At 40.3% G+C, this 24402-nt stretch overlaps 1 protein-coding gene across 4 annotated transcripts in view; it reads right to left on the bottom strand.

The window, feature by feature from the left end:
- Positions 1-19502: 19502 nt before the first annotated feature.
- Positions 19503-24402, bottom strand: part of PLD5 (phospholipase D family member 5) — a 95557-nt gene continuing 90657 nt past the window's right edge. For all 4 annotated transcript variants that reach the window (XM_081856363.1, XM_081856364.1, XM_081856365.1 and 1 more), the window contains one exon: positions 19503-24077. In XM_081856363.1, the coding sequence (XP_081712489.1) occupies positions 23845-24077 (233 nt within the window). In that variant the 3' untranslated portion in view covers positions 19503-23844. The remainder of the gene's footprint in view (positions 24078-24402) is intronic.

Genomic DNA, 24402 nt, shown 5'->3' on the forward strand with positions numbered 1-24402 from the left:
TTCCCACCAGAGCGGTACTTATTTATCTGCTTGCACCTTGACGTGCTTTCAAACTGCTAGGTTGGCAGGAGCAGGGACCGAACAACGGGAGCTCACTCCGTCGCGGGGATTTGAACCGCCAACCTTCTGATCGGCAAGCCCTAGGCTCTGTGGTTGAACTCACAGCGCCACCCATATCATCCTAGTTATAACTGAATTGTGACTATGTGCCCCTTTTACATTTATTTTACCGCTAACTTCACTGAGTACAGTTCCTCCACACCTGGTGTATAAATATCTACCAGCTAAGGTGCTGGAAAACACTTTATACTGCATTTGCTGAAATACTGTGTACCTAGAAGTAGTGATTGCTTAGGTACATTCAATGAAATGAACAGCGCCGTTACCAAACTCGCCATAAGAAACACCACACTGTCTAAATTGAGAAGAAGTACATTTAGTGAGGAGGTGACATAATGTGGTGATGCATATATGAGAGCAAATCCTAAGGAAAGCTGCGGGATCCAATAGCAGTTGTCATCACAGAAGTGAATGCCTTTTCAAAGACTTGCTTCTAAGGGGGGAGGAGACGCACTGTATGCTACGGCATTACATTTTCCTCCGGGGCCTCTCATGAGGCAGGCATTTGAATTGGTATTTGTCTTTCAACCTTTTCTGTTTGAACTGTGGACATCCAAAGCCAAATACAAAGGTTATAGGCCTTCCTCCTGCTTTACATTGTCTCAACTGACTGGCCTTGATACCTGTTTGCTCATCAGCTACCACCACTGTTCCTGCTACTACCACTTCCAAAAGAAACAAGCGTACCATGTGATTCAGCTGTGATTCCTGCATAGCATGGGGTTGGACTAGATATTACCCTTGAGGGTTTTCCTTTCAGCTCCACAGTGCTGTGATTCTCTATCACCATGTTCTCTAAATACAACAGCCATTTCTGGGCCAATGAAGTTCTTGTTGCCCCCATGTAAGAAGTTCCTTAGAGCTTTTAAAGAATTTGTGGATGCAGTTGGTGCAATAGATAAAGTAGGAAATAGCCATTTTACATTCAAATGATTGCCCCTGCCTGACTGGCTATTGATGTGTTTCTTTGTTCTTATGAATAAATGCAGGGGTGTGTGTGTTTTTTACGAAAGATGCATTATTGCCAATACAGACTGTAAAAATATCTAAGCTCTCCTCCTGGAGCACGAACTTTCTCATGCTAAAAGATTCCAGGCGGAGGAGGATGAGAAATGTCCTTATGGCACCATGGCTATGATGCACAGCATTTGAATAACAATCAGACCGTCTTCAGATAAAATTAAAGATAGCTGATTCTGTTGTAATGCAGGATATGGGCTAGCTAAAACATCTACAACTGTCCAGTAGGAGAAACTATAATCTGTATCCATGCCTTCATTTGCCCATTATCTATCTATCATCTATCTATCTATCCACTCCCACCTTTCTTCCATCTTGGGACCCAAGGTGATATACATTGGATTCCCAAGAGATCCCCTATCCAGATACAAACTGGAACAAACCTGCTTAGCTTCAGCACGGCCCTGGTCTCCTGCTGTGGGACCCATGGATTCTGTGGTTTTCTCTTGTTGAAGGAATTGTAGTGGTGAAAGGAAAAACATACTCTCTGGTTTGAATTCCCTGTGACTTTGCTCTGAGAGTTTTGTATGTCTACTCATCAAAATCTTTGAAGACTTTTATAAAGGAAATAAATATGCTGAAAGAAACTGTGTGACTATTGGAGGTGCAGAAAATAGCACAGTGGTCTGAGAAACACAGAGAACTAATTTTGCATTAACAGAAGGCTGCCAGGCTTTGAACTCCTGATTAATTCAGTTCACATTGATCTTGAGAACATTCAAATCCGAACCTCGTGGAGCATGAAAGGGAAATGTTTTATATGCTATTCCGTTTTCTTGCTGCAAAGCCTTATGACAGACATTTGGTGGAGCAGAGTTGTATGTTCAGGTGACATTTCTCTGTACTGGAAAAATACGAGAGGCTTATAATGTAATAGACAAATGAATTTCAAAGCTTTTTTTCTGCCCTTATCATCGAGTTCCTTTGTGTATCTGTTTGCATGCAGATGAGGACCATAACCAAACACATAAGTAATTGCACTTATACAAGTGATTTTGAATCAGACCCAATTGATAGGTTACTGGCAGGGCCATCAGTCTGTACATGATGGAGGAGAAGGCAGTCATCTTTCCCCTCTGCCACACACAACAGAGCCACAGCTGCCACATTGACACCCAATTCTCAATGGTAGCCCTGCATACTTGTCCATTGGCATGGGTGTCTTGACTTGCATGTTCTGCGAAATGAACAGTGGAAGAGACAGATGCCTGCCACATATTCAGTGTGTTGCGACCAACAGGCCTAGTTATGGCATACTGTAGAAGAAACAATTCTTTCAGTGTTTGCTCCCAAACAAGCAAAACATCTCCCCCCAATTCTGAATATATACAAACATTATTTTCTGTTCTGGGCAGCCTTGTTCTCAGTTTAATGGGAGAAACAGCTGAGTATTTGCTGGGGAGATGGAACACTGGGCACTTTTGCTGTTGCAGAGTAATTTCAATGTGCATTTCCTGTCACTTGGCTCAGTGACAGCTCTTATATGTTCCTTAAACTCTCTTGAAGAGGAAGTTCCTTTCAGAAAGGTGTGAGTCACTCTCCTTACAAACACATCTACAAGATCTCGGTTCTAAGAGACAGTGATTTGATTCTTTCCTCCATTATCCAAAAACAATGTTGCTCAGCCTATACTAATGGGGCAATGGCATGCTTGTGTTTCTCAATGAGATTCCATTCCTTTGTCTTAGTGGAAGACATGTAAGGAGTTAGAAACTATGAAATAGCCTTCACCAGGCACTTCTAAGCTAATGCACCCAACAAGCACTGTTACATACAAAGCCTTCTCAGCAGTAATTGCTGGCTTTGCAGTCAAGACTGTTGACTGAGTAAAAATAGAATTACAGGGCAGGGAGGGGGCCTCCCTGGTGGAACTATGTGTTGTTTCATTTCTAAGCCCTTTGGATATTTGAGAAATAGCACTCAAAGATGCAATTCTGCTAGTCGTCCATTGGAACAAAATGAGTACTTGGACAAGCCCTACATTGTACCAGATATAATAAGGGTCCAGAGAAGCAGCCTGATAAGAAGGAGAAAAGAGCCTTTGTGCCCCTAACCCAAAATGTAACTCATCCAAACTCTGCCCCATGACTGTCTGGACTGAACCAAGACATTTTCTTACCCAAGGTGAAGGAGAAAATAGATAATGGAAAGCTGGCTTAGAGGATAGTAGTGTGAAGACTGCTGCTGCCCCCCCCCCCCGGCATCTGCTGCCTGAGTCAGCTGCCTCACTCTGTCTAAAGGTAGGGCTGGCCTCTACTTGATCACCTGCCATTTCTGTTTTTGTTTTTTTAAAAATCTTCCTAACAGGGCAATCTTTAGAGGCGTGTTCAATGGAACTCCCTCCCTAGTAGGCATGCACATATTTGCACACTAAAATCACCTCTTACCTAGTTAATGCCTGGACTGCAAACCTTTCCCTGAGCTCCATGGGCCAGTTTAATCAGATAAAAAACAAATTTCTGGGGGAGCAGATTCCTGACTCATTGCTCAATACAATTATTATTATCATAGAATTTTAACATGGAATAATTTAACATAATTTAACATGTACACTGTGAACAGTATCAGTCAGTATTTTTTTTTTTAATAAATATTTATTAAGGTTTTTAAATATAAATGCCCACATAATAAACAATCTTATTTCTGTCATAACAATTTCATCACTTCTTTGGACTCCCTCACGTCTCCCGCTCCCATTTACATCGTTAAAAGTTTTTCCACACAAATTATCAACTTGTTTTCCATCTCATGTCCATTCATTCAAATATAATCTAGCACTTCTTCCAAAAAAATTTTTATATTTTCTTTAGTCTCACTTATCATCAAATTTAAATCTAATTTAGTGGTGAGCAGTTTTTTATAATCCAGCATCCTTCTTAAGATTCAACCAAATTACAATGTTTTTGTAAATACATTTTGAATTTCTCCCAGTCTTCCTCCATCTTCTCTTCTCCCAGATCACGGATTCTGCCGGTCATCTCGGCCAGTTGCATATAGTCCATCAGCTGCATCTGCCACTCTTCCAGTGTGGGTAGATCTTGAGTTTTCCAGTTTTTTGCGATAAGAATCCTTGCTGCCGTTGTTGCATACATGAAAAATGTTCGATCCTTCTTTAACACCTTCTGGCCGACAATACCCAGGAGGAAGGCCTCTGGTTTCTTTGTGAAGGTATACTTAAATACCTTTTTCAGTTCATTATATATCATTTCCCAGAAGACCTTCACCTTAGGGCATGTCCACCAGAGGTGAAAGAATGTTCCTTCATTTTCTTTACATTTCCAACATTTATTATCAGACGAATGGTATATTTTAGCAAGTTTAACTGGGGTCATGTACCATCTATATATCATTTTCATAACATTTTCCTTCAGAGCATTACATGCGGTGAAGTTCAGCCCAGTGGTCCACAACCTTTCCCAGTCCTCAAACATAATGTTATGCCCAATGTCCTGTGCCCATTTTATCATAACCGATTTAACCATTTCGTCTTGTGTATTCCATTTTAACAGCAAGTTATACATTCTAGATAGTACCTTAGTCTTTGGTTCTAACAATTCAATTTCTAACTTCGATTTCTCCACCTGGAACCCTAACTTTTTATCATTTTAAAAAACTTCTTTAATCTGAGCATAATGTAACCAGTCTCGCACCTTATCCTTCATTTTCTCCAAACTCTGCAAAGTATCAGTCAGTATTCAGCAGCACTGACCTTTAATGAATATAATGGATTTTTTGTCATGCCGGGAAAACCCGCTGTTTCCCGCTGAATTGGAACAAATGTCCGTTGGGTTTTCTGCAGATTGTCATTTGTTCCAATTCAGTAGTAAAGAACGGATTTCTCCAGGGAAGTGTTGGAACAAAAGACCCAGCAAGAACCCTTTGGACCAATGCCTGGCAAGCATAGACCTGTGCCTACAAATCACAGCACGAATTGGAAGTCTGAATGAACCCATCCTAGTCACTGCTAGACATTTTCTCCATGATCCACCCCAGTAATTTAAAGCACCTTTATGCCATGGCTTCCCACAGAGAGCTACAATTCTCAGTACCTTTAACAAACTCCCAATGTTCTTTGGGGGGAGCCATGCAATTTAAATGTGCTTTAAAATGAAAATAAAATCTAAGCAAAAGGCACAGGTGGAGCAAAGGTGTTACACGTCTCCTTCCCCTCTTCAGACGTTCCAGTTGTATAGAACATGTAGATGGTTGCATTCTTGTCAATTTAAGCCCCCCTGACTTAGTTTTTTCTGCCCATGATGTAAACAGATCGTTGAAACACCATGGAATACTTGACAGGAGTTGCTGTCTCCTGACTTATATGCAGCTTGTGGTTCCATAAATGGCAAGATGCTTGTGGTTCCATAAATGGCAATGTTACCAAAAGACAAATGACCACAACTGGGAACAAGTCTTCAGGCAGGGCTGAGTTCACTTCAGACCTGGGCTTATGAGGTGTATAGTACTCTGGAAGAGATCCCAGGGGCAATAGATAGATGAGCAGCACTCGCTGTGAACATCCATCTCTGCCAGCTAAGGTTTCTCAACTAAGGCCTCCCAGACTGATCTGGGGAAAACAGAAATAGCAGCTAATGAGTTTTTGCACTTTTTATTTTTTTATTTTTAAGCAAAAGCTAATTAAGATGCTGAAGGGTTGTTTTAACACATACCTTCTGCAAGTGAATGCCAGGAATTCTTTTATGGCAATTTGCAGGACTTGCCTACCATTCTTTTCTAATGAGGGGAAAAATGTTGCTTGGCATTTTGTGGACCTACAATCTAATTAGGGAGAGTAGCAGTTAGTTTCTGATCTTTGCAGTGCCTCTGAAAGTTGCAACAGTACCCTGAGAAAGCATAAGTTTTCATCAGGAATTTCTTTCAAAGGCAGCTAATATCATCTTCTTCTTCTTCTTCTTCTTCTTCTTCTTCTTCTTCTTCTTCTTCTTCTTTGATCACTCATAGCTGAGTAAGATTGTCTTCCATGAACACGGTTTTAATAGTGTATCTGAAGTGAGTGTATCTGAAGAAGTGTGCATGCATACGAAAGCTCATACCAAGAACTGACTTAGTTGGTCTTTAAGGTGCTACTGGAAGGAATTTGTTTTGTTTTGACTATGGCAGACCAACACGGCTACCTATCTGTAAACGGTTTTAATAGTGAGTCCGTAAGTGACTGTGTGAGGCCAGTTCTGGATCCACATGTCCTTCCACAGTGGGGACATAGGTTTCTGGGCGGGAGTTGATCACAGTGAGGGTTTGCCAAGTGTGCCTTCCTCTTAGCACGTTTCTCCCTTTCGTCCTGAGTTCGAGCTAATGTATGGAATCCTTGTACAGTGGTGCCTCGCAAGACGAAAAGAATCCATTCCGCGAGTCTCTTTATCTAGCGGTTTTTTTGTCTTGTGAAGCAAGCCCATTGACGGCTTAGCGGATTAGCGCTATTAGCGGTTTAGCGGCTTTTAGCGGCTTATCAGCTTAGCGGATAAGCGGCTAAGCGGCTTAGCGGCTTAGAAAAGGGGGGGGGAACCCGCAGGAACTTGCAAGACATTTTCGTCTTGTGAAGCAAGCCCATAGGAAATTCATTTTGCGAAGCACCTCCAAAACGGAAAACTCTTTCGTCTAGCGAGTTTTCCGTCTTGCGAGGCATTCGTCTTGCGGGGCACCACTGTATGGAGAATCATGAGTGTACACAAATATTTCACGGCATGTACCCAATAATGGATGTGACTTCCCAGCATGTGTGCAAAACATGCAAATATATTTACAATTTCAACTAGTGCTGATGAGAACTTTAAAGTTATTCTGATGTTTACTGGAGGACTCACAGACGCACTAGCCAAGTTGCTACCAGCAAGGACACTTTTTGCTCTGGTGAGACCATGGAATCAGGAACCATTCCAGTGCTCCTTCCATGCCTAGACATGCACAAGGTCTTACCCTGATGCCATATGGACTCAAAACCAAAGTATCTTATGTATATTTAGGATTAGTGTGTGCATACAAATCTGCTGCTTGTTCTAGACTTTGAAAGAGCGTGGGTGAGGGGATCGGAAGTAAATGGAATGGGGTCAGATCAGGCAGAGGGTTGACCTACTGAATCTTAAAGGGGCCCTGTGATTGGGATCTGCTGAAATGCAAAACATTGCTTCTTTGCTATTTGTGGCAAGCAGCCCACCCACTGCCAGCATGTTCATTAAGGGTCTAGAGTCAGCTGTGGCCACCTGCAACAAGACAGATAGTTATTTTTGCTTGGGGCTATTTTGGTGTTTGTTTTGCTAGAGACTGAATATCACCACCAAATAGGAAAAGCAAACCCATCGTACTGTGTTAGATGGACGGGGGCAGTATCTCTCCAACAGGTCTGCAGCTATGATCAAAACAGCAACCCTCTGCAGGTCAGCCCAAGACACCTGGCTGCCTGAGGCATAAAATGCTATGAAACGAACTTTATGAAGTAAATAAACAAAGCAGCCAATGCCCCAGTCCCCCAGTCATGGTACACAGCTCCCAAGGCTGGTCAAGTTATTTTGGCACCTGAGGCAAATAAATAATAATAATGATGATCATAATCTCCCAAGCCCTTCTTCCCCCTCCTAATAATATAATTACCTAATAAAGTAATATTAGTTCGTTGCCCTTTCACAACACTCAGAATTAACTGCCTGAGGCAGCCACTGATCTCAGTCTGCCTAATGGTGGGGCCAGCCCTCAATGCTTGTTTGTGTGGGTATTTGTTGAAAGAATTAAGCACATGTTTAGCGGTGGTTGCCTTTTTCTAAAGGCAGGCTTTAGGACTGAGTTCATTGTCTTGGTGTTTGAATGTATTGTTTGCAGTGAGGGAGGGCAAAAGGAAATGGGGAGAGCAGTAAATGTCTTTAACTCTTTCCCTCAACGTTCTACATGTTTTCTTTGGGTACCAAGTACAAAACTCAACTTCCATCACAGATTCATTGAGTTGTAGAGTTAGAAGGGACCCCAAGGGCCATCTAGTCTGACCCCCTGCAATGCAGGAAACACAACTGAAGAATCCCTAGCAGACGACCATTGAACTGCTGTTTAAAAACCTTCAATGGAGAAGAGTCCACTGGGCACCACATCTTTCTTGCCTGTCATCATTTACCTGTGGAGACTAATTTGGTGCTTCTGAGTGCAAGCAGTCACTTGTGAATACTGTTGCAGCATTGAGCAAGTCATTTCCCTCTAAGGTACATAGGAAACTATCTTATCAGGCTTCTCTTTATTATTTATTCTATTCATAAAAGTGTTATTTATTTTTTAATAAATGCTTCTGTTCAGTTTTACAGAAGTATCAAAATGATGCTAAGTACAACAGTAAAGATTTATTATTTTTTAAAAATAGAGCTTCCCCCCACCCACTGAGGAAGAAACCAGGTACAGTGGTACCTTGCAAGCCGAACAGAATCTGTTCCAGAAGTCTGTGGAAGCCGTGCCGGACATTCAGCTTCCAAAAGAACATGCGCAAACCGGAACACTTACTTCCGGGTTTGCGGCGTTTGGGAGCCAAAACGTTTGACTCGCAAGTCATTCATTAACCAAGTTACGACTGTCTTTCACAAAGTACATTGCACCACAGTTGTCTATGTGTAGATGGAGGGTGCCAATTTGAAGGACTGTTAGACAGGAAAAGTAATAAAAACATATCCTATTTCCATAAAATTGTTGGAGCCTTAGGTTACATTTAGAGCTTTCCCATATTTTGAAAGTTTCTCTGTTAACACTACTGTCCATACCCAAGGAAAGTTCATGAATTGTTTCCAGTTTTGCACCACCAGTTTTCGGGCTGTCACAAGTAGAAATATTACTGGCTCCTCAGAATGTACCTCCTTTTGCTCTCAGTCAGTAAAGCTAAGTGTGGTGAACCATGGATTCTACAGTTTGTAATGAGACTTGGTTCATTGAATAAAGGTAAAGGGACCCCTGACCATTAGGTCTAGTCGTGACCGAGTCTGGGATTGCAGCGCTCATCTCGCTCTATGGGCCGAGGGAGCCGGCGTTTGTCCGCAGACAGTCATGTGGCCAGCATGACTAAGCCGCTTCTGGCGAACCAGAGCAGCGCACGGAAACGCCGTTTACCTTCCCGCCGGAGCGGTACCTATTTATCTACTTGCACTTTGACGTGCTTTCGAACTGCTAGGTTGGCAGGAGCCGGGACCGAGCAACGGGAGCTCACCTTGTCGCGGGGATTCGAACCGCCGACCTTCTGATCAGCAAGTCCTAGGCTCTGTGGTTTAACCCACAGCGCCACCTGCGTCCCACATTGAATACTTCTATCCAAATCTCATAAAAAATATAATGGTGGTGTACAGCGGTGGTACATCTAGGGCAATAGCTCTCCAGGGTCTGAAGCGAAGACCTTGATACAGTGGTAACTTGGGTTACATATGCTTCAGGTTACATACGCTTCAGGTTACACACTCCAATAAGCCAGAAATAGTCCTTCAGGTTAAGAACTTTGCTTCAGGATAAGAACAGAAATTGGGCTCCGGTGGCGCGGCGGCAGCAGGAGGCCCCATTAGCTAAAGTGGTGCTTCAGGTTAAGAACAGTTTCAGGTTAACCACAGACCTCCGGTACTTACCCTGAGGTACCACTGTATTTGATCCTTAAACAAAAAACAAAAAACCACCCACAACTACTGGAGCCAAAGGGATCCAGGCATCTTAATGTGTATGGATCTGGGATTCTGAAAAATGGGGTGGAAGGAGGGCAGAAATTGCTTCTCAGGCTCCTGCTGGCTGGAGTTGTGGTCCAAATCTTTGGAAGGCACCATATTGACCATTGCTCCAGATACAATGCTGTTGTTCTTTGTGTAGTTGAACCTCTGCCTTATATACCCACCACTTATGATCACATGAAACTGCCCAATACTGAGGTGTTCCATTGGTCCAACTAGCCCAGCATTGTCTCCAAGCTCTCAGGAGAAGAAAAGGCCTTTCCCAGTACTGGCACACGTGAGAGGTTTTAGCTGGATCTGAACTGATGAATGCAAATATAAACAAGCTCTCTCCTAGCTGTCTCGTATTTCTTTGCTGCTTCTCTGTCTGTTATCTTTGCATTGGGCAACTGAGGAAATGTGCTTCTTTCTACAAAGACATCCCCTTCAGCAGCCCAAGAGAGAACGTACACTTGGAGATTCCCACGCATAAACACACACTCACTCAGTTAGAAATAATGGAAGCCTTCAGGCTTAACATTGCAGTTTAGGCTTCTACCCATTATTCGCACATGCCAGAAACGACTAATTTCATGCCCAAGTGAGCCTCTAATCATTAACAGCCGTTACTTGAGGGAGTTTTATCATCATGCAGTTTCTGGTGGACGATTCCCCTCCCCCTCCCCAAACTGCATTCACTGCCAGCAGATTTTTACTCAAGATTCAGGAGGTCTTGACATCCTCTGCTTACAAGCATGTCATAAAAACCAATTTAAGTAAAAAATATCAAACGTCACCTCTGAAACAGCTGGAACTTCTTGTATAATAAAATGCCCCAGGGAGTGGATTCCATCAGTTAACTAGCAACTGCACTACTGACTGCAGTATGGGGAATAAAGTATGCTTTTACGCAGCAAGAAAATAGTAATTAGGCTATAGGTATAGTATCGATTTGTTTTACACTTAATAAGCTGCCTTGGGTGCATATGTGGAAAGACAGGATAAAATGCTTAAAACAAATAACTATGCAGGAGTTTATTTCCTGTAGGTTCAGGGTAGGCAAAAGGAAGTACTGCTGGAGAAAGAGGAGAGATTGAGTGTGTGGCCTTAATCTGGCAACACTCAATATGGAGAGAATTAAGGCTGTTATCCTATGCATATTTTTCCTGGGAGTAAATCCCGCTGAACTCACTGGGAGTTGCTTCTGAGTACAAATGCCCCCAACTGATTTCTCACCAGTGAGTTGTCTGGGATATTTGAATTGCTCTCATTTGCCAATGCGGCAGACCATTCGCACACAGTGTTTTTGCAGGTCAAGTGTATAACTTATGACTGGTGTTCATTATGTAATTTTTAATGAGCTGCCCTTTTAATGAACAGGCAAAAAAAAGGGGGGAGCCAGTTGTATTGGATCCAGCTTTTTGTTGCCAAGAGCATTAACAGTGGTGTTGAGGAAGCCAAGAAACATAATTTCTTTAAGCAAGTAGGTGGGATTGATGAAAGCTCAACTGCATGGAACCAAGTGGCTGAAATAAAACAATTCATTTCTATCCGTTGTCTTGTCTGGAGAATTGATTGTAAAGGGAGAAAATGTTGAAGGGATACTTTTGCAGGACATCAACAAGCAAGTGTAAGGAAGAGCCCTTTTCTGTGCTTTGCAGTAAATATACCACAAAGTATAAATTTCAAGGGGTCTGCATGGTCCCACAGGTCCGTATGGAAACAGCCTCCTGAATCATCTGTCAGTCATCTGATCTATCAAGCTCCTTTTCTTGTCTCCTTTACGTGTTACCTGTTCTTAAATGCACTAGTGAGACTTGCTGCAAAATGTCATAGTGTGAAAGACTCATGTGAAGATTCTGGCAATCCAGCCACAATCTCTGTTATCTTCCTTAATTTCATCCCCACCTCCCTCCTTTCCGCCTCTCCCTACTAACAGATACTCAGTATTCTGTGGCAACTAAATCTGTATGTGAAAACATATCCTTTACCACTATCTAAAAATCTGAGATTCAGTGGAAGAGAAGATCAGCAGAGAGATCCAGGGGGAAGGTTGTGCAGAGCCTGCTTATGCTACATAGAAAAAAATCCAGAATCTGCAATGCACCGCATAGTACAGGGACCTGCAGTCGATCCTAGCTCCATTTAAAATAATTAAAAAATGAACAAATAAGTCTGCAAATAACATTTTGCCATCACTACAGGGAACAGTCTCCCTCCCTCTCTCATTTCTATTTCAGTCTGGGACAAGAACAGCAGTTCAGTCTGGGACAAGAACAGCAGTTCTTGGTGGGGTTTCCCATCAAATCAAATGCATTTGTTCACCACTGAACAGTCCCTTTGGACCAGAACAAAGACCATTGGTTCACGCCATTGGCAGGCAGGCTGCCCTAATTTTGCACCAAAATAAGAGGCACCGCAATGTACTGAAACACGTTTATTTTATTTCTGTGAAGTAAAGAGAAAGTTATTCTGCTCGGCATGAAAACTTGCTTTTTGAAAATAAAACAGAGGCCTGAACAAAATGCTGGGTGGAATACATTCTATGGAATATCAGGTATTCTTGGATATCGAAGCGATGGAAAAAGAAGTCAATAGTACCGGCATGAAAATCAACTCTTACACAGCTTGAAATCAATTCATTACACAATACTTTGATTTAGTGTTATTTCATTGGTAACTTAGTTTGCAGCAGTATAAATATATTACCAGCCCTCTTTCAAAAAAATTAACACCAATTTTCTGGCCACCTCACTCAGTGATTTTTCAGATATGAAAGCTATCAATACAATAAAAAGCTATTTCTGGATCAATCCAACCCTTTGGTATTCCAATTTTTGTTCAAATGATCTTTGGTTACATTTAGTAACACTGTAAACAATGGGCCCAGTTCACAACCAGTTTTCACCACTGTAACTTTAGTGGAGTGATGATTGCACCCCCTGGCCCTGATCCAAGGCACCTGGAGTGAAGAAGGACACTCCATGCCCTTTGCTTTGATTATCCTTTAGACCCAAAATAGATGGATAGTCCATTCCCTCCTTCTGCCTCCCCATTTTGTGATGGGCGCCATGCAGTGGAACAACACTCAACATATATCTTATCATTAGGTACAGAGTCTTTGCCCCTCCCCTCAAATTGCACTTTTCACTCTGGTGGTAAGGAAGTTCATTTTAGAGAAACCTGTTTGTGTTTACACGTTTTTCAAACTTGAACAGGATAAATGTGTTATAAAGGTAAGAACTACAGTAGGATCCAAAGATGCATGAAAACCCGTTCTGAGATTCCAAAGGAACAATCAAGCATATTTCTTCTCCAAGAGCTGCTTTGCTGAGTGTTACATTGCTTTAGAAGCATCCCTAAGCTCTTAATAGTACAGTGGTGCCTCGGGTTACAGAAACTTCAGGTTATGTGTTTTCGGGTTGCGCACCGCGCCAAACCCAGAAGTACCGGAACAGGTTACTTCTGGGTTTTGGCACTCACACATGCACAGAAGCGCCGACTCATGACCCGCGTGTGCGCAGACGCAGCGCTGCAGGTTGCGAACGTGCCTCCCGCACGAGTCACGTTCGCAACCCGAGGTTCCACTGTACTCTGCTGTTCAAGGAAAAAGTTGCCAAAATTTTCACTGAACATGAACCAAAGCAGCTGTTCGGATCGCCGAGAATTATTATTCATAAAGAAAAATGCCTCACATATTCAAGAGTGCCTTACCAAATGAAATATTTCTGTTTGGAATTATCTATTTTGCAATATAAATGGAATAATTTTTGCAGATCTATAGTAGACCTATTTCTACTACATTTATTCCTGATAATATTATGCACAGTTGCATATGTCAGGCAAAATAGTTACCACTTGCTGTGTGGCAATGTCTATGATATTGCTTATTCTCCTTATCTCTTATATCAGACAAAGTGGCCTTGCACCAATGTATCTGATATACAGGTTTTATCCAAACAGATCACACCTTCTTGCAGATTACCCTTTTGATTTTGCAAACACTAATTCCTGTACAGCCCTACTGGATTATGCAAGTGTCTCCAGGATCCGATAAGGCCTCTAGTCCCATTTATACAAAATCAACAATGTTACAGACACATAGATCACGGACTCATGTATTGCTGTGAACCAAGCCCATTGTTGGTAGGAAGCCCATTTCCTACCATGTTTTGTTTCTTTAAAATGTCTTGGTGCAACCATGTCTTGTAATGGATTAAGTTGACATTGAACTTTGTATGTTATAAAATACCACATGTTCCTTGATTGTACTTTATGGGGACAACAGAACCATGAAAAGAACCATGCAATAAATAGAGCATAATTACAAAAAAGGGGTACAAAACATTCAGTATTCTAGTATTAAAGCATTTACAGTGCATAGGCATTCATAAAAGTTATATCATAACAAAACTAATGTTATATAAGCATGCAGCAATTGCCCTGTGTTTCAATCCCCCCCCCCCAGTCACAGCACATTGATTGCTCAAATAAAAAAGAGGTAATTAAAAATACTTTGCAGTGGCAAATTTCATTTATCGTGTGCACTAGAAAACAGATCTATGCAACAGGTCTAAGCAATGCAAATGACTCCTGCTTGGAGACTCTGTAAGGCTTGCCTCAAGTAAATAAAATATTCACTGTGTTTTTATTAGGCTTATAGTTCAGACATAAAAAGAACTAGAATTCAGGGACTAAAAGCAAATTGCAAAATAATGCATGCTTTTTCATAACTCCCTCTTGTGAATTTCCATCAGCCTCTCTAGGTGTTCTCGGTGTTGTGGCTGTTGCAAATCCAGGTTAAAAGGAACCTGGGAATGCTTGATACTGCAGGTAGCCAGGAGCATGCCCACAACTCTTAAACCCTGATTCTAGCTACATGTCCAAACTACACATTATAGAGTCTTAGAAAACAACACAGTAGTCTTATCACATCAAGTTACTGCATAAGCTAGCCATGCAGTTTTCAAAGAGAGCTTAAGCATCTCTGCTCTTTGATGTCAGAAGAATGCATAAAGTAACAGACATACATTTTATGGTGCTATACAAAACACCACTTCCCCCTGTAAATTCTATGCATGATTTTCAAATAGTAATTTAGGGGTGGGGAAAACAGCACCCCCCCAACCTCCTTGTCTTATTTGTTTGTATTGGAGTTGTTGTGGCAAATCACAAGTTCCCTGGGTTATTAAAAAAAAAAAAACACCCACCCACACCATACTAGTTTAGCAAAGAAGATTTTCCAACCCATCAAAAGGATGATGGTGTCAGAATCCATCACTCATTGGATGTCTTTATAGACAGTCTAACTTCACATGAATCTCACTGTAATTTGATGGGGAAAATAGAATAGCCAGGTAAACCTGTTCTTTGATTCCTATGATATTTGTTGTGTCTTAATGATGAAGTAAGAAAATGGGTAACAGAGCTATTCTAAGTGAGGTTGTAGTGAGGAGCGGAACAGCAGGCTCATCACCTTGCCACATCTCAAACCTTGCCAGCTGTTCTGTTTCAGATTTGTTTGTTACTGTCAGCGAGGAATTTCAATCTTCCTGGGCACAGGTAGCAGTCCTGTGCAATATTGTACCCTATCCCCAACTATCAACATTGGGAGATAGGATTGTCTTCTCTGCTTGCCAAGATAACACATATATTAAGCTTCTAAATTGTGGTAGCTGTGACAGCACTTAAACAAGCAAAAACAATTCCAGATATATCTGAAACCTCACAGACAGACGTTGCCTTTTTTTTTTTTCAATCAGTGCATGAGTTTGCATGTGTTTTTTGCCTGAAGGAGCACAAGTATTAAGGTTGGTCAATATCACAGAAGAGAAAATGAGCAGGAGGGGAAGCTCCCAGGTGTTGAAAAATTGTGATTTAGGTTTCAGAGGGACATGGTTGGTCTTGCTTCTATGAAATAGCAAGAATTAGAAATTGCTTATTAAAGATTGTGAGAAAATTCAGAAAAGTGGCAATTATAAAATATGACATGTACATTAAAGTTTGTCGAATGGAACAGATGAAAAAATTTCATCCTTCTATGAAGTTGTTTAGATTAAAATTCCATTAAATGCCTGCCCTTTAAGAAATTGTTCTCCCATATATTTGCAATGAAGGAATTAATCTCAAATGCCTGGTTTCATGCAGTCAGCCTTATATTAATTCAAGGAGGTACCAAATGAGTTCCAGTCCACTTAAAATAAGGCATTGACAGGAAAGTATTTGGGCTCTAATGTACTGTATTCCTGTAGAATAAATATAATAAAGAAAGCAATTCTGATTGGAGGTTCCTCATAATGCACTTGGATGTTCCTGTATATGCTCACAGTAGTCTCTGAACTTTGAAATTTGAGATGTTTCCAATGGAATCTCTTACTGAAATTTATTTTTAATTTCATTTCAGATATTTTTATACTGCTTAATACTTAACACAGTCTTTAAGTGACTTTTTTTGCAGATTTATAGACTGCTTTGCAGTGAAAGTACAGAAGCAGTGTATGTACAGTAAGACATGTTAATTCCCTTAATACATCCTGACTTCAAAAGTCAATGGGAAGCTTTATTCTAAATTCCAATTGTATCTATGGAGTAGCAAATATGGATGTTTGCTACATATTGGCCAGGAGGTTCTTAGTTACTTCCAAGGAGTAACAGAATATGAAGTTGCCAAGTTAACTCACAAGACGGGGTTCCGTGAGACTCCATTGTTTTACAGCAAATGCTACAATAGTACCCCAGAAAGCAAACTCTACCTAAAATCCATTAGCTGCAAGAGAAAGAATTGCTCTATAATTCTACCTAAAATTGATTCTTAAAAACAAACAAACTGCAATGTCTGTGTTATACTTGATACAGACTACCTGTTGATTGAGCTTGCATCCTGATTTGATTTTTACAGTTTGTGTGGCTCTTAAACAATGTCTGTTGTTTATTGACCAACCTAAATTTGCCAGTATATGGATGAATTCATTCTACAAAATAGTGACAATCTAGAAGTAGTTCTAGCCCAAAGGTAGGAGACAGGAAAAGGAGAAATTGAATTTCACATGGAACAGAAGTAAATATGTTTCTAACAATGCACAACTATATTGACAAGGCACCTGTTTCTGAGCAACCAGAAGATCCCCTATCTAAATCAGCTGGGTGTGGGAGCTCAAGTGTCTAGCCTGCTTACACTTCGTAAGGCTCAAATCTGTCATCGACTCCTATGTTAATGCATAGGCTAGATCCTTCTCCACCCACAGAGGTATCTTATAAGATAAAGGCGCATAAATATGGAAGCCAAAAAGAATCAACTGCTGAACTCGGCAATAGGCACGTATTTGTAATCCATACTAAAGCAGCAGGCATGCATGGCTCCAGCAAGGGAAAGAGAAATTTGAGAGGCAGGCTAAGCGACACAACAGAATGTGTGCTAACTCTTCGAAAAGAAGATGCTGTTCATGCCATGCAAAAACCCTGTGAAATTATTCCTGGACCTAGCCTTAAGACTTCCTCCACTAACAAAGATGTAGAAATTGGGCAGACAGGCTAATTGTCTGTCTGGTCTTGTGTCACTGTAGACATGACCAATGTCTGTAGTCAGGATGGTCTGGTCTCATGTTTTCATTGGCAATAATTACAAGATGGAATCACCAGGATCTGTGGTTTTGCTTGCAGCAGCACTGTCAATATTTTAGTGCGTAGTGGCATCATACAAAGTTGCCATGTTGCATATGTTTGGGTGACAGCACAGTAGGATGGTTTGGGGAATTCAGATGACATCTTAGTACCAAGTTCATTTCCAGGACAATCCAAAGTATTGGTTTTGAACTTTATAGCTCTTTGCGGCTTAGGAGTACAATATTTGATGCAGCATTTGTTTCCATATGTATGTTCCTGAAGCTTAAGACCTTCTACAGCTGGTCCTGCCATCTGAGATAAGGCAGGGGGCTACCACTGAGAGTGAATCTCAGGGGTAGTGCCTCAGTTAGGAAATGCTCTCCCAAGAGAAACTCACCAACGTCATTGTTTTGGGACCAAGCAACCCCCCCCCATTTTAAATCCTTTATGAGCTTTGCTATTGTTTATGCTGCTTCAGCTTTAAAGAGCCATATTAGTTATTGCATTACACATATTTATAAATATTTTGCTTAAAGTGCATTTTCTACAGAATTTTATTGTAAACCACCCTGAGAATTTTATTAGATGCTTATAATAAATAAATAACACTGTCAGCAGAAAACCATGAATGATCGAAGATTCTGTGAGATTCTGCCTTCACAGCCATGTATTTATCAGTTTGACTAAGGTGGCTGCCTTGTAATATAAGAAGCTGCACTCAGAATTCTTGGTCTTATTTATTATCTTATTAATATTTATAAATGACATTTTCTGCCCAAAGGCAGCCAAAGCAATATCCCCAGAAAGCGTCAAGACATGTGATCAGATCACTTAATCAAGGGAAGCATTTTGGTGCAGTTTGAATATCTGGTACATTATCTAATGGCAGCACCAAAAACTATGATAAGGAAGAAAGAAGCGGTGGGAATGGGCTTTTCTCTCATTTTCCAAAGAGATTTAACATCATCCTCTGAAGTATCATGAAATTTATTTACTTCTCCTATCAGTGGGTTAGACCATGGTGCTGATAACGCCAAGGTTGCAGGTTCGATCCCTGTATGGGTCAGCTGCATATTCCTGCATTGCAGGGGGTTGGACTAGATGATCCTCAGGGTCTCTTCCAACTCTACAGTGCTATGCTAAATCATTCTCAATAATATATTTTGGACAATATGCTAAAATCAAATTTTGGAGTAACTGGAACTGAGGACCAATCTGATATCTGCAGAACTCTTAAAGAGTATTGTGAGCTAGATCTTGGAAAGGAAAGAGTTATCAAAGTTCTACTGAAACAGATAAACAAGAGTGGCAAAACAAATTTGCAGACTCAACACATCCACAAATTTAGAAAGGAATTACTGCGCTCTGTTTGGTTGAAGACAGAAGTAGTGAGAACAGCAGTCCTTGTGCAACCTGAAATCTACTAGGTTTTGTACCTAATTGAGACTAACCTAATTCAGTGTAATTAACACCTCTTACAAACTTGCAAAGTCTGTAAAGAACAACAGACTTTTGCATTCCAACATCATGCCCAGCTTTTCCTCTACTTATTTAACATACAGCCCGAATGAGCGTTCTGGAGCACTAAAAGACTTGCACAGTATTTTGTGAAATTTAGTTGGTCCAGATAAAGGTATTGTCCAACTGTGGCATTTGGATTTTTCTAATGGATGAATATGGCCACTTAATGATTTTTGTAATTATATCTAGCTGCATATCAGCTCTGCTGAGGATTTAAGGCATCACAGCTGATGAACTAAACATTAATCAGCATGACGCTGTGGAACAAAATATTAGCACAGTTTTGGGTTGCAATGCCAAAAGAATCGGATTCAAGACAAAGGAATTAATAGTCTCCTTCTACTTGTTTGGCACATGTAAGATATTGCTTGGAGAAACACCTTCTCCTTATTAGAAGACAGATGCTTAAAAAAAGTGGAAATAATCCAAAGGAAAGTAGTGGGAATGATTAAAGTTTTAGGAAAGAAGAGAAGCCAACAAAATTATTGATCTGTTCAGTGCTTCAGAACTGTCAGATTGAGTTGTAAAAGTACAATAATCTTTGAAGATAAATGCAGTTGTACATCAATAATTATAAGCTTTGCAGTGCAATCCTGTACATTTCTATTCAATAGAAAGTACCACTCAATTAAATGGTGCTTACTTGCAGGTAAGCTTACATAAGGTCGCAGTCTTAATGCAAAATTATGTGTTATCTATTCCCTTTTTTTTATTCATTCTCAATACAACCCAAAATAGTTGTATTATAAATACACCAATCATGGCAGGAAGCAGCTGTTCCCAAGAGTGGACAAGTGTTTTGATTGATGATAGCAGGAAACAAGACATTGTTAGATCTATATCAAAATACAGCTGCCTACCAAAACAAATGCCTGCTGTTTTAGCCAGTCAGTGGAAGGGAGGTCTCATTGGGTAAGTTATTTCTCATCTGGGCACGCTCACCAATAAGGCCTTACCAATTATGTCTCAGCAACAGATGGGAATGGAAAATACCTCTCCAGTCAAGGAGCAGGCATGCTTAAATGCAAGGAAACAGTCCCTCGGGAACCCTGTATCCAAGCCATTTAGAGCTTTAAAGGTCATCACCAACACTTTGAATTGTGCCTGGAAATGAATCAGCAGTTAGTGTGGCTGCATCGGTACAGGTGTTACCATCATCCCATGGCAAGCATCTACTAACATCCTTGTTGCAGTGTTCTGGGCCCCAAGTGATATTTCTGATGACTTTCTAAAGGTAGTCCCCATGCACAGCACATTGCAGCTATTCAGCTTGCATTACTGCAGATTATATGGGGAAGACATTGGAGCTAGAGGCACACAAACCCTGACATAAAGCTATTTATATTGGCACCATACATTGATCTCCAAGCATGTTAAAAATGGAGTCACATTTTGGCTGCTGCAATCCTTCCCCCCCCCCCCCAGCTCTTTTTTCAGGGCTGTGGTCTCATGTGAGTCTCATGACTCATGTTATGAGTGCAGCCCTGGAGGTTGGTGTTCTGGTTTTCCGTTGCGACATGTTGGAAGGCATGCATTTATAGCAATCAACAGTTATAGCTTATATTAATTTAAGAATAAAGCAGATTTCTTTTGCAATATGACAGAACACAGCAGAATTCCCAGCAGCAATTAGAAGGCTTTTGTGGGAGTGCATTGATGGGATTCTGCTTGCAAGATCATTAATGCAAAACCCCACCAGTAGTCTCAAGTCATATCATGCCGCCTTTTATATACTAGAAAACTGTGAGCAGGATTGTGATTGTGACTTTTCATCTAAGGTCATCTGAAATAAATGATGGTTTGTTGACTGTCTTTGAAATCAAATATATTTTCATTTCCCTATTCTTTTTTACTGCCAAGGATGCTCTGTGGTTTGGACAACATGCTGTATCAACAAAACCTTTATTACACTGGAGTTGCTACAATTCTAACACTGTTCCTCACATCCAGCATTGTGCTCAGCACTTGAGAGCTCTGCCTGGTTTCTGTGTTCATTGAAAATGAATGTGTACACAATGCAGTTGGTCCTGCTGATATGAATGTGGATAGCTGAATGCATCAGAGGTTCATTGTGCATCTAAGTTCCCAGAGATTTGTATGTGGCTGCAGTCCTACACACATACAGATTCCTTAAAAATTGATGGAGCACAGACATGTATAATTGCTTTTAGGATTGTAGCTTACAATTATTACACTTGGGTGTGTTTATGCCCGTTAGTCTCACGGCAGCATTACTATTGATAAAGCCATTTAGCAAAACCATTCAAGTAGATAAACTATGAAAAACACTAAACAAACCACCCAAATGCACAGCTGAAACACTGGCAACCTTGGCCTGGAACCATTGGCATAAGTGTGGGAAATTGCAGTCAAATGTAACTATGCGTGAGTGGGTTAAGACATAGAGCTGGATTATTAGACTCAGCTAGGTCACACACCTTCTTTGATTAGGAAGAAAGTGAAGCCATCTCTATTCCCTCTCCCTTATGCCATGTAACTGACCAAGGAAGACATGCATGAGCAAGCTCCAAGCTTAGAACACATGTTTGAAGCTATCTTTCTGTATTTTGTACCAAAGAGTATTCTGCCTATGTTGCACTCGCTGCTGTTTGGATAAATACATAAATCTGACCATTGGAACTTTTGTAAGTAAAGAATTTTAAAATTACTTAACAGTGTGTGGTCATTGCAAAGGGAGTAAAAAGAGTGGAGTGCTGTTTGCAAGTGGACTAAATGTGATTAAAGGGTCCAACAACCTATATTACTAACGATATATCGTTGCTTGACTTTTGTGAATTCAAACTCTGCTGCTGGGGGCTCTCTTCTGCTGGAAAGTGAGATTAGCCCTGCATTTTGAATCCAGGTGTGTGGCTTGTTTTTGTTTTTGTTTTTGTTTTTTTTTTTTGTTATTTACCCCACACGTGGGTCATAATGATACATATTTCCCCCCCACAATAATAACATTGCACATTTGGACTTGCTGGCACTAGCTGATACTTGATGAGAGAGTCACACAGATTAATTTTGGTCCAACTTTTGTAGTGGGAATCTGCTCTGATAAATTCTGCTAAAATTATTACCATGGGCTAGCATCTACATTGTAAGCTATGCATTTCAGTGCTAGAAGTGAACGGATGTATGTATAGATAGACAGATATTTTAATATCTTGTCAGGATTGACACAATCTATGATTTCAAAATTAAACTGGAATCAGAAATTCTATAGGTCAAATTGTGATATATTACAAACTGCTACTTATTAATGGCATAATTGATGACATTGGATATTAGGAAATAAATCTGTTGTTTAAAGGGAAAAATAGAATTCATTTTATTGTTGTAGTAGAAATTGTGAAAAAAGTAAAGAAAGAAAAGTTGGTAAATTAAACCAAAATGATGCCTAGAACTCGAGCCTAAGAACATTTACCTGGGAGAAAATAAAACTGTAATCATTTGGACCCCCTCCCCCAGGTAACCTAAATGGTAAAAAGAGGACATTTTAAATAGTGAAACATCTCACACTGGGGTCACCATTTTATGGGTGAATCCACAACGCTTCTTTGCTAACAGAATCTCCAGTAGCTGTAGGCAAAATCTGTTTAATGAAATTGATTTCAATCAGTATCCCATTAAAAGCTTTTTCCAAAAGCTGATATTTCAGATGTGCGTCAAAACATCATGAGCACAGTCCATTTGCACTACGATTGCAACACCTTCTACCAGCTACCTATGTATGCAGATGAGTACCGTATGTACAAAGGTAGCTTGACACGAGGAGAAATGGAGGTCTGTGCATGTTTCTCATATGTCTGTCCAGCAATCCATCATCCACACCATGAAAATTACTCATGCGCCAAACACAAGTAATTTGCAATAGGCAGAGAGAGCAGAAGTGACAGGGAGAATGGAGACATGCTCAAATGTCTCATTTTCTCTGTTATGATCTGTTGCACTGCCAGGGTAGGCAGAGAGGGCAGGAAACAGGACTCTATCAAGACCTTTGGGAAGCCTCCATGCATGGGCTCTGTGCTTATGCTGGGTAATGCCCTATTTCATGAAAAACAAAGCAGGTGAACCAAAGGAATGCTGGTACATATTAGTTCTACAGAAACAAAGTTACATGTTTACTTTAGTCGAATTGTAATCATTACCCCCAAATTGACAAATATGCTACTTTGAAGAAGAAAATTACATACACACTATTGCTGCCCAATGTAAAAAACAAAACAAAACAAAAATATTTTTAACATACCTACTTACAGTGATGAAGCAAGAGAAACATAATAAAATATTTGTCAGAAATCGGAGTCGGTTGGACTAGTATCCTATTGACTGAACAGTTAAAGTTGATTCAGTCGTGCCCTTTGCATCATGATTGGAGCAAAGCAAGAAAATAGATAAATTTTAATACATTTGGACTGGGTATAATGGAATAAATCAGGTCAATAATGCTGAAACAAAAGATGTTTCAGGATGGTCAGATACTGGAGATATATCATAAAAAGCTTGCTTATACCTGTATCTTTTCCTTCGGGTAAAATCTGTACTTTAATATCAACCAATCTGAGAATTTTGTTTAGTAATCAAACTTGCCTTGTTTATGCTAATCAGAAAAGAGAGGTAGGAATAACTCTAAAACCAAAGTATCAAAGCATGCTTTTAAATTTAAATGTGATACCTCCGAACCAACAATAAAGCAGAAATGACATTCAGTTTCAGCAGTAACAAATCTAATATTTGTAAATAATTCAGTATAGAGAATATAGTTTAAAGAACATTTTATATAAGTGTGCTTTTTCCTATAAATTTTCTTTTGCTTTGTTTAAAAAGTCTATTGTCTGTAAATATGAAAGGGGAGATCAGTATCAGTCCCATTCTATTTCTCCATTAGTTGCAGTGAACAGCAAAACAGGCTTCAATTCACATTGCTTTGGGCAGTCTTATTTGCTGCTGCTTTGTTATGTTTGAAGCTTAAACAGTTTGGAATTTTTGTGGTCGAACTTTTAGCATAATTTGAATACCAATCCCTTTCAAACACAGCTTTCAGTTGCTTGATGATGCTGGTCTTGTTTCCTGTGTCTGTTTGGTTGATGACAAGGCCAGCTCCAGCATTACGATTAAAATAGGTCCCAACCCAGTCAAAATTACCTGCAAATAAATGAAAGCACATACAAGGATATGGTAACTTTGGGTGTAAGCTTTCTCTAGAACAGCCATTGCTCCTAATCTCACCTTTCTTCATTGAAATGCTTTCCTTTATGCATGTCACTATGCTAAGAGTAGCTGGACCTTACTTTCCTACATGAAGTTTTCAATGACTCACAAGTAGGGTGAGAGGGTGATGGATACTGTTATAGATTTCTGATTTTTTGCATTTAACATTTACCAACAAGCCAAAGTTTATCTAATTCTTAATTGTGCAATCAGTTGTTATTTTAGATTTGTACCGTATGTACAAACAACAGCCTGGATT

Source organism: Podarcis erhardii (genome assembly GCF_964252035.2).
Source record: "Podarcis erhardii genome assembly, chromosome: 3".
In the NCBI taxonomy this organism is placed as follows: Eukaryota; Metazoa; Chordata; class Lepidosauria; order Squamata; family Lacertidae; genus Podarcis; species Podarcis erhardii.